The sequence below is a fragment of the Chrysochloris asiatica genome, unplaced genomic scaffold, assembly GCF_000296735.1.
Source record: "Chrysochloris asiatica unplaced genomic scaffold, ChrAsi1.0 scaffold00054, whole genome shotgun sequence".
Classification (NCBI taxonomy): domain Eukaryota; kingdom Metazoa; phylum Chordata; class Mammalia; order Afrosoricida; family Chrysochloridae; genus Chrysochloris; species Chrysochloris asiatica.
Window position 1 is genome coordinate 10,813,748 of NW_006408572.1, and position 11,858 is coordinate 10,825,605.

The window sequence follows — 11,858 nt, forward strand, 5'->3', positions numbered from 1 at the left end:
TTTAAGTGGTCTCCACATTCACTACCAGTGCCATGTAATACATGTAATACGTATTAGCATAATTATTTTAAAGAAAAATAATCTGTGTGATACATTTTCATAATATTTGCATATCTAAGAAAATCTTTCTACTGCCTTGAAAAGTAAAAGATCCCTTAGTTGGTGTGTTTTGGGATCATAACCTTTTTCCCTTCATTGTATATCTATTGTTTTTTGGAATTTACTGTTAAGTGCTGTGGAGTTGGTTCCAACTCATAGCGACCCTGTATAGGGTTTCTGAGGAGCAGCTCTTGGTTTTGAACAGCTGACCTTTTGGTTAGCAGCCCAGTGTTTATCCTTCAGCCACATACCAGTGCTCCAGGTAAATGATGGTGGTGGTGGTGATTCTGTGCCGCGGAGTCGGTTCCAACTTATAGTGACTCTGAGGCTGTACATCTTTACAGGAGCAGAAAACCTCATCTTTCTCCTGCAGAGCGGCTGGTGAATTTGAACTGCTGACCTTGTTGATAACAGACTAACTCATACGCCACTACACTGTCAGAGCTCCTTCCATGATTGTTGTTGTTGTTATTAAGTGCCTTCGAGTCAGTTCTGACTCCTAGCAACCCTGTATAAGGTTTCTGAGGTGAATCTGAACCACCAACCTTGCGGTCCAGCACATTATTCTATGACACTACTTTCCATGATAGTGATTATTTATGCAGCTGTGTCTGGGGTAATGGAGGGAAAGCCAGGTGCAGGGGCCGGCCTTCCATGTCCCTCCTCCTCCCTCAGTCCCTCCGTCCCAAGATCACTCACACAATGGAGCTGCGGTGACTCCTTGTGGGCAGGCCCTGCTCAGCCCTCACCAGCCTCTGGTAGGAGATTCCTGTGAGAAAAAAGAAGCGAGTTCATGGATGGGCTTACTGGTTCTCCCACCAATCATTTCCAGTGCCTTACAGGAAACCACACGCTTGAGTTGGACGCTCCTGGGTGAGGACCTGGGGGCAAGAAAGCTGGTATTTAGACACCACCTGTGTGCCTGGCACTTTGTGACACGAGCTCCTCAAAAGAAACATCCCTTTTATTTTTAAACCTCAGCCTCTAAGTCTCCCTCTATGTCCTGGGCCTCACTCTGCTCTGGATTTCTTCAGCCTTTCTAGCTGCCCTACTTTCCTCACCTTCTCAGCCACTCTTCCTAAGCTTCATCCCTGGGCTCGGGGGACAGCCTGGCAAGAGTGAAAGGGATTGAGGGTGAAGCACCCAGGAAAGAAGCGTAAGCTCTTTTTGGCTCCTTTTTGTGGTGTTGGGCACACAGCTGGCCTCAGTGTCCCTCAAAAGCAGCAGGTTAGACTGGTGGTGTCTGATAGGTACCTTTAACTATCTGTGATTCCAGGATTCTACTTCAGCTCTATCCCACCCGTCTGGAAAGGTTTGCTCCTCTGAGACTTTGAATCAGTGTCATGTGGCCCTGTTGTTCCCAGATTCCTGTTACTGCTCCCTTTTCCAGGCTCATGGGTTTCCTCCCACATCCCTCAGCATGACTTCCTAGGACCTTCTTACTTCTTAACCAACGCTGGCCCAAAGAATGAACCAAAAACCTGCCTGTGTTGTTCCTGTGCCAGGTGCTAGCAAACAGGAAGTCAAAAGGTAGTGGCCCATGTACAATGGGATTTGGACCACTGTGATCTCTAGGGCTGTTGGCTGATTCTGGGAATCAGATTGCCAGGACTTTCTTCCTAGTCTTATTCTAGGAAGAATAAGACTTATTTTAGCTCCACTAAAATCCCTTTAGCATCATAGCAACAACAAGTAAGCCTCCAATGACAAATGAATGGTTTGTGGGGTACACTGGCTGGGAATCAAACCCAGGTCTCTTGTATATAAGATGACAATTCTACCACTTACTACAGCCCCCAGAAAATCAAAAGGCACCCCCCCCCGATATGGGTGGGGAGTGGGCAGCAAGAAGTTATGATGGTGGTTCAAGCTCCTTGCCAAGGCACTCCACGTCCTTCAGGCTCCATGCCTAGTTTACCTAGGTAAGTAAGCACCAACTACACTGCCTGCTCCTGTGATCACTGGCTGGTTCCACGGCTCCTTGCCAAGGCACTCCATGTCCTTCAGGCTTCATGCCTAGTTTACCTATGTAAGTAAGCACCAACTACACTGCCTGCTCCTGTCATCACTGGCTGGTTCCACAGCTCCTTGCCAAGGCACTCCATGTCCTTCATGCTCCATGCCTAGTTTACCTATGTAAGTAAACACCAACTACACTGCCTGCTCCTGTCATCACTGGCTGGTTCCACGGTTGAAGTTGTTTTGTCCTCTACTTTACCACTACCACTTGTCTGTCAGTTTGTCGTACTGTGGTGGTTTGCCTGTAGTCGTGATTCTGGAAGCTATGCCACCAGCTGGGTCACCCATGGTGGACAGATTTCAGTGAGCTTCCAGACTTAGACAGACTAGGAAGAAGAAAAGGTAGACCACTTCTGAAAGGTTAAGCACTGAAAATCTTTGCAGAATCGCAGTGGAATGCTGTCAGATGTAGTGCAAAGACCTTGTCAGAAAAACAAAAGGGAAGAACACACTCACCATCCCTTAAGCTGAAAGAACTAAAGAAAAAATTCAAGTCTTGACTTGCAATATTGAAAGACAAAATACTGCATGATGTACGAAGCACCAAAAGAAGATGGAAGGAATACACAGTCACTATTCCAAAAACAACTGCTTGATGTTCAGCCGTTTCAAGAGATACCATATGATCAAGAACTGATGGTATGAAGGAAGAAGTCCAAGCTGCACTGAAGGCACTGGGTATAAACAAGGCTCCAGAAATCAATGGACTACAAACTGAAATGTTTCGACAAACTGATACAGCAGTGGAGGCGCTCACTTAGCTATGCAGAAAACAGCTACCTGGCCAACCGATTGGAAGAAATCCATATCTGTGCCCTTTCCAAAGAAAAACGTCCCAATGGAATGGGGACACCATCAAGCAGTATCATAAATATCACATGCAAATAAAATTTGCTGAAGATAATAAAAAAAAAAATGCAATAGTACATCAATGGGGAGTTAGCAGAAATTTACGTTGGATTCAGAAGAGACGTGGAATTAAGGTTATCATTGCTGATATCAGACAGATCTTGGCTGAAAGCAGAGGATACCAGAAAGATGTTTTGTTTTTGTTAAGTGATGTCAAATCAGTTCCAATTCATAATGACCTTGTTGTATAGGGTTTCCTAGGAGCAGCTGGTGGGTTTGAATTGCCAACCTTGTGGTTAGCAGTCTAGTGCTTATCCTACAGAACCACACCAGGACTTGTGTTTTATCGACTATGCCAAGACCATAATCTGTGTGGACCATAACAAATTATGGATAGCACTGAGAAGAATGGGAATCCTAGAACACTTAATTGTGCTCATCATGAACATGTACATAGACCAAGAGGCAGTCATTCAAACAAAACTATGGGATACTGAATAAGTTTAAAATCAGGAAAGGTGTGTCTCAGGCTTGTATTCTTTCATCATACTTATTGAACGTGTATGTTGAGCAAATAATCCAAGAAGCTGAATTATATGAAGAACACAGCATCAATTCAAGATTGGAAGAAGACCCATCAACAACCTGAGGTATGCAGATGACACAATCTTGCTTGCAGGAAGTGAAGAGGATTTGAAGTACTTACTGATGAAGATCAAAGACTACAGCTTACAGTATGAATTGAACCTCAGTACAAAGACGACAAAAATCCTCACAACTCAACCAATAAATAACATCATGATAAATGGAGATAACATCAAAGTTGTCAAAGATTTCATTTTACTTGGATCCACAATCAACACTCATGGAAGCAGCCATCAAGGAATCAAATGATGTATTACATTAGGCAAATCTGCTGCAAAAGACCTCCTTCAAGTGTTAAAAACTGAAGATGTCAGTTGAGGACTAAGGTGAGCCTGACCCAAGTCATGGTATCTTCAATAGCCTCATCTGCATGCAAAATCTAGATGATGAATAAGGAAGACTGGAGAAGAATCAATGCATTTGAATTATGATGTTGGAGAGTATGATGTTGGAGAAGAATATTGAAAAGTACCATAGACTGCCTAGAGAACACATAAATCTGTCTTGGGAGAACAGTTAGAATGTTCCCTGAAAGTAAGGATGGGGAGACTGTCTCATAGTCTGGGCATGTTATCAGGAGGGACCAATCTCTGGAAGAAAAAGACAGACTGCCAAGGAGACAAACTGACACAGCGGCTGTAACAGTGGCTCATACGTGACAAAATTGCGAGAATGGTGTAGGACGGGGCCGTGTTTCATTCTATTGTTCATAGGCTCTCTATGAATCAAAACCAAGGGCACCTAACAACCACACCACTTTACCAAACATGAAGTCCTTTTCTAGCGATTGGTCTTGCTTAATGGCATGTCTACAGTAAGCGAGCTAAAGTCTTGCCTTCCTCACTTCTAAAAAGCATTCTGTTTATGTTTCTTCAAAGACTGATAAGTTCGTTTTTCTGGCAGTCTGTGGTATATTCAATATTCCTCACCAACCACAATCTGGATGCACTCATTCTTTTCCTGTCTTGCCTTTTCATTGTCCAGTGGTCTTTGTAATACCAAGGCCCAGGCTCCTCCTTACCACACTTGACCTTATGGCTTGGGTAAGTAACTTTTCATTTCTCTGAATCTTAGTTTTCTCACATATAAATTGGGAATACTACTACTTGTTCCTTCATCCTTCAAGAGGACGGTCTCGGTGAGATGTGATTATTGAGGAGAGATGTGCTATGAACATTTCTGAGTAACTCACAGGCCTAAGAGGCCCTCTAGTGTCCCTCAAGATTATGCATAAATTCCTAGGAAGCAAACGTTGCCCTGGGTGCACAGAGTAAATAGTTAATAAACATTTGAATTGAGCTCAAGAAGGCTGAGGTAAGCAGAACCCAGAGGCAGCACTGACATGGTTTCCTGCCACTCCCAGAGTGGAGGTAGTGGGTGACCCTACTGGGAGTGGAGTCAGGAAGATGGGGGAGGCTCACAGGCTTGATAACCTGGTCTGTTTCCTGGGCTGCGCAGCCACATCAAAGAAAGATGAAATGCTTCACTTGTCTCTCATGGCAACTAGCTCCCTAAGGCTCCATGGGTGGACTGCCCAGCTCCCGGGTCCCTGTCATTTTCTCACCGTGATCTTGCCAGGATCCATTTGTTACAGAGCATCTAGACTGGTGTTTTTCAAACAGCAGATGATGGTTCATTAATGGATTGCAAAATTAATATAGCCAGCTGCCATCAAATCGACCCTGATTCATGGTCACTCCATGCGTGTCAAATAGAACTGTATTCCAATAGGATTTTCAATGGTTCATCTTAATTTTTTTTCTAATGGTTGATTTTTGTGGAAATCAACCACATGCCTTTTTGTCCAGAGTTGTCACTGAGTGGACTAGAACCCTCCAACCTTTCACTTAGAGCACAGCCATCTTTTTTTATGTGCTTGCATCACGACCTTTGCTCCTATTTCCATTGGCTCCTATCCCTATTATTTAACTGGCTCAGAAGAACTCTTCATGGGCTTGACACAATAATTTTTCATTGCTTATATATTTTTTTAGTTTGTCATTTATCTTCAACTTGTTGAGGGTTTTTTCCAGCCATACCACAGTTTTTTTGTTTTTTTTTTTTTTACAAGGACTCCGAAATGAAGACCAGCATTAATACTTACAAAATGCATTCACAGGCAGCCATTCTTACTCCCATACGAAGGGATGTCAAGAAGTTTGTGGAAAAACAGAATTAAAAGCAATAGAATTTTTCCAAGCACTTTTGAAGCCACCTCATGTTACATATTAGATGAAGACAGTCATCTCATGTAAGTTAAACGTCTTGCCCAAGATCTCTTCAGCCAGTGAGTAGATGAGCCACAATCTGAAGTCATGATGGTTTGGTACCAGAAGATAACCACTGAGTTCTTGAGCATCTCCTAAGAGAGCTTTAATTCTAACCCTCTCTCAATTTCTTCACACGACCCATCTCAGCAGGGGTGTTGTTGTTGTTGTTGTTGTTGTTAAGTGCTGTTGAACTGGTTCCAGCTCACAGTGATTCTATCTAAGGTTTCCAAGGAGCAGCTGGTGGGTTTGAACTACCAACTTTGGGGTTACCAGTCTAGTGTTTATCCCCACATCAAGAATCCAGTGTCAAGAATAATGATCGGGGCCAAAAAGAAGTCAGAAGTAAGGCAAAAATATTACAGCATGCTTTAAAAAGTCACACTAAAATTTCTAACGTAAGGATCATGTAGAGGAAAGCAATCTGTTAGAATTACTATTTGCTATTGATTAGGGCTTAGGCTCTATAAAGTCAGAGGCTCCGCTTGTATGATAAGTTACAAATGAATTTTTTTCTGGTAGAAAAAGTAACCCCAAATGTTACAGTTTTATCCCCCTATGGTGTGGCACTGTAGAATATAGCACTGGACTGCAAGGTCGGCAGTTCAAATTCACCAGCCACTCCTAGAAAACCCTATACAGGGTCACTGAATCAGCACTGACAAGATGTTAACAACAACATACAGTTATTAAGTTTGACAGCTAACAGAAAAGTTCAAGCCACCGAAAACCTTACAGAGCACAGTTCTACTCTGATACATATGGGGTTACCATGAGTAGGAATTAATAACCAACTATTGTTTCTTTTTTTCTTTAAAAAGAAATTAGCTAATTTTGTATCTAACTTTATCATCTTATTCCCAAATCTAAACCAAACCCAGTGCTGTCAAATCAATTCCAACTCATGGCAACCCTGTAGGAGAAAGCAGAACTATTCCTTAGGGTTTTTAAGGTTATAAATCTTAACGGGAGCAGACAGTCTCATCTTTTTCGAGTGACGTAGCTGATGAGTTTGAAGCACCAACCTTGTGGTGAACATTCTAGCACTCAACCCGCTGCGCTCCCAGATCTCATTATTCCAGCATTCTTTTTCCACACGATCTCAATTTCTCGTGCCTTTTTTTAACCTGCTCTACGATTCTATTGGTTCCCTCATTCATGAGTTGAATATATCTGTGGAACAAACTCACTCGATTTTTGTGAGAGAACTCGGTTTTTAACTAGAAATAGTTCTCTGACATGAGGGAGAGATAATGGTTGCCGATTTCAGTTCTGCTTTTCCTTTGAGAGATGTTTCTGGCAAGGACAAGCGGGGTCTGAGCATCTCTTTCCAAGCACTTGCCTTCTCCTAGGTCAGCAGGATGTCTCACCCCTACAGGGGACCTCCACGCAGACCACAGCACGCTCCCAGAAGCAATGTGAAGGGAAGGTCCAGTGACAAGGGCTCAAAGGGGCCATAGGACCCTTACTTATCCCACTGACATGTTCAGATATGGCTCTACCTGGCTCTTAGAACTGTACTGTCCCAGGGTCTGGGCCTCACCACAGCCCACCCCTCTGCTGAACATCTGCTAGCTGGGCTGCCCAGGAAAAAGTTCCCACCCAGCCACCCAAAAAAAATACCTCATGACATAGCATGCGTTCAGCTGAGACGAGGCAGCTGGTTCTATTTGAAATTGGGAAGCGGTCTCCCCACAGAAGAAGACACCCTTTCCCGAACCCAAGAACTCTGCTATCCATTTCAAAATAAGAAAGAGGCATTTTATATCTTTGGTACACATGGGCCCTGTCAAGGTATTTGCATTTTAAATCCCTTCTCTCTACATCAAGGAAAGGCAGAAAAACTTTGCCTCTTGTTAAAAAATTCCAATCACCAACATGAAACCCAGAAGACATCTTGATCTATTTGTTTGTTCTAGTGGACAATGTGGGGAGAGGAAACAAAGAAGATTTTTTAAAAACTGGTTTGCTTATTTAGGGTGCCTTGGAACATGAGGTTGGCAGACATCATGTACCCCAGGACCTTTCTTAATCCAACAACCTCCTCCCCAGGGTTTCCTGCTCTTGTATCTCTCCCATCCATGCTCCTTCCATCAGGTGAAGGCTACATGATAGGTAGGTAGGCTTTTAGGTTGGCCAACCCTAGTTTATTGTGCCGGCTCTGTTCCTTCATCAAAACAGACAGACAGATAAGTCAAATTACGGGGAAGGAAATCACGACTGCCTCAGGAGTTTACACACAAAGCTTCAGCCCTGGGTTTTCCAGGATCCGCATGTTGTTGGAAATGAAAAGTTTAGTACTTTTATTGTTTTTGTGTGAGGAGAATTAAATGCTCTTAGTACTAAACTTAAATGCATGCAGATGTAAAAGAAAAAAGAAAACTAACACATACATAGACCAGGGACTCATCTCTAAAATCTACAGGAAAGCTACAATGCCTCTCCAAGAAAAAGACAAATAACCCAATTAAAAAATGAGCACAGGACATCACCAAGGAGGGTATTCAGGCAATCAACAAACATATGAAGAAATTGTTCATGATCATTAGCCATCTGAGAGATACAAATCAAAACAACAATGAGCTATCATCTCATACCAACAATAATAGCAAGTTCAATAAAAGCAGAGGACAATAAATAGTGGTGAGGATGTGGAGAGACTGGGACCCTCCTACGTTGCTGCTGGGAATGCAAAATGGTCCAGCCACTCTGGAAAACAGTACAGCGCTTCCTCAGAAAGTTGGAAATAGATACACCTCATGATTCCACAATTCCTCTACTCGGTATATATCCACAGGAAATACAAGCCAGAACACGAGTAGATATATGCACACCAATGTTTAACACCACACTACACACGAAGATGGAGACAGCCTAAGTGCCCATCAATGGAAGAATGCATAAACAAACTTTGGTACATACACACAATGGAATATTATGCTACTTTGAACAATAACAAGGAAGCTGCAAACCACCACAGAACATGGATGAACCTTGAGACATTATGCTGAGTGAAATTAAGTCAGTCACAAAAGGACAAATAGTGCATAAGACCATTATTGTAAAAGCTTAAGAAAAGATACCCATACTAAAAGAAAAAAAAAAAAAATCTTTGGTGATTATCGGGGTGGGAGGGACGAGACAGTAAAACACAGGTTAGGGAATAAGACACATCATAGTTTGGGTGTTGGGAAGGACAATATACAAGGAAGGGGAGGGCAATACACAAGAAAGGGGAGAGGGATGGAAGAACAAGGTAGATAGGGGAACGCTCAGGTGGGTTTGCATAGGCTAAATGGGACAGAGGTAAATAGTGATGTATGCTCAACCTTGGAACAACAAGGCTCTGGGATACAGGGATCGAGGCATAGCCTGAAGAGGGGAAAGAATACTAAGATGCTTGACTGCCTTATGAATATTGGTTTCCCTTGCCTAGTATTGTATTCCACTTGAGTGGGACAGAATGGATTGTCGGGAAACATGATTATAGAAAGCTTATAAGCCTGTCTTCAGCGTGTAACTGATTGGAATACCTAAAAGGGATTCTAGAACTTTCCCAGTGAAATAGGTTTCTTGTGGCACCTTTGTAGTGTATAGGACCTTAGGTGGAATCCTGAGCCCCAGCCAGAACCTTCTGAGGTGGGACATTCCCATTTGAAAGGACATGTAGACCAGCCCAGAATGGCTAGAGGAACAGAAGATACTTCCTGAAAGAAAGACCAGCAGGAAAAAACAAAAACGTCAGTCTGTTTGGGATCCAGTTGACAACAGCAACTCAAAGATTAGATGGACTCTTAGGGGGCAGTGAGTTTATGTGAATGGAGGAGAAACAATTTAGAAAAGAAGGCTGATAAATAGTTGCATAACTCAAAGAATGTAATCATGTCATTGCATTGTACACGTAGAAACTGTGGGCTTGTATATGCTTTGCTGAGTACATTTCACAGTGACCCTAGAAGACACAGTAGAACCGCCTGTCCCATAGCGTTTTCAAGGCTGTCATCTTTATGCAAGCAAACTGCCACATCTTTGTATCAACTAGTGCCTGGGTTCAAACTGCTCAGGTTTTGGCTGGCGGGCAAGCACTTAACTACTGCACCATCAGGGCTCCTATCCTTAACAACAAAATAAATACAATTTGTTAAAAGTTTCATTATTTTCTCTATGTAAATGATTCACATTTCTTTGATTTATTTTCTGTTTTTAGTTGTGACTATAAATTTTATTTATTTACTTATGTTTTCTTACTAGCGATAAGTATATGGAAAAGCTACACGCTTATTAGAGCTGTTCAGGTGATTCTCTTGGTCTTGACAAATAAGCGATTGTTTGACCTGTAAATAATTAAAATTTTATCTTCTCCAGAAGAGGAAATATTATTAATTTGTTTGTTGAGTTTGGGGTTTTGCATAAGCAAAATACTTTTAAACAGAAAGAGGAAGATTCTGAATTTGCATGGGAAGTCTCCAGAATTTCATCTTGGTCGATTATTAAATGAAGGACAAGTCAATTTCAACTCAAAGCCGACTGACAGGACAGAGTCCAACAGCCCTATAGGATTCCCAAGTCTGTAAATCTTTATAGGGAGTCCTGGTGGGGCACTATAGGATAAGTACTGGACTGCTAACCACATGGTTGGCAGTTCAAACCTACCAGTCATTCTTAGAAACCATTTACAGGATTGCTATGAGTCAAAACTGACTTACTGGCATAACCACCACAACAAATCTGTATAGAGACAGACTGCTACATCTTTCTTCTACAGAGCACTTAGTAGATTTGAACCTCTAACCTTTTTAGTTGGCAACTGAGCTTTTTTAGCCACATTACTACCTAATATACAGGGCTCCTTTCATACATTAATAGCTTCTACATACTAGAGGAGTCTTGAGTACCAGGAATGGATATATTGAATTGTACTGAATGTCTTAAAGGCATGGATTCAGATGTTAATGTAATTTTATTGTTTTGCGTTATCGATGTGGTGGATTATGTTAATCGATTTTCTAATATTGGCTACCTCTCAGCAAGCCATACTTGATCACGTTTTCTCTTGCCCTGTAATGGTTTTCTTAGATGCCACGTGCTCGCTGGTGACAGCATCTGCAATTTTTCAAGAACTCCTACTCTTCAGATCACACACACGAAAACTCAGATAACGTCAGACCCCTGGCAGCCACTGACCTCTCTCTCCTTTCCTAGTACCAGTCACCTCCTGTCAATATTCTTAGGCCCTATCAGACATAGGAAGTCTCTAAGAGACCCTTCACCTTAACCAAAACAGAAGCAGAGTCAAGTGGCGGGGTCCCCTTGCCCTGAACACTGGGTTCCAGTTTTCTCAAAGAATTGCACCTTCAGTTCTTTCCCATGTTTACTGCTTTCAGCCTGTGCAGAATCAGCCATTTCCTGTCATATGTCCCAAGAAGAAGTAACTCCTGGGCTTTGTTTCAGGGCCCGGACAGTAATGAGCAGGAGGATTCAAGGTGAGGAGAGTCACAGTCAAAGAAGAGTTTAAGAAAAGCTGTGTTCATCTGGATCGTGTGCCCTGGCCCCATGTGTTGGCTGTCTCAACACTCACCTGGAGCCTTGAGTTCAGCGTCAATGAAGGTGAGGAGTTCCTGGCAGATGCTACAGTAAGGAGCAGGCCAGGTCAGGAAGCGGTGGTAGGTTCTGGCTGCCTTCAGAAGGAGATCTGAGTCGGGCGGGAAGTGTGGTGTCTGGAACGGAGAGGTCTGGATGAGAAAAAGCTCACTGATAGGCAGGCTCCCCGCCCCCCACACTTCTGGCAATAATTCTCCTAGGACAAGACCAAGAAGAACTGAAGTTACCCACAGAGACTGAGTTACAGATGGGCAAGAGGAAACCCAGGGTGTCTCGATAGTAAGAATCTTGTTTTTACTAAACATTGTTGTTGTCATTCATTTTGGTGAATGGTCTTCAGTGTTTGTTGTTGTTGTTGTCAGGTGCCATTGAGTCGGA

The 11,858-nt window shown here is 42.7% G+C and overlaps 1 protein-coding gene across 3 annotated transcripts in view; it reads right to left on the minus strand.

Moving 5' to 3' along the window:
• Positions 1-11,858, minus strand: part of PIK3R5 (phosphoinositide-3-kinase, regulatory subunit 5) — a 73,676-nt gene that overhangs the window by 9,920 nt on the left and 51,898 nt on the right. For all 3 annotated transcript variants that reach the window (XM_006863418.1, XM_006863419.1, XM_006863417.1), the window contains 2 exons: positions 11,458-11,596; positions 799-868 (listed from right to left, as the gene is read on the minus strand). In XM_006863418.1, coding sequence (XP_006863480.1) covers positions 799-868; positions 11,458-11,596 — 209 coding nt within the window. The remainder of the gene's footprint in view (positions 1-798; positions 869-11,457; positions 11,597-11,858) is intronic.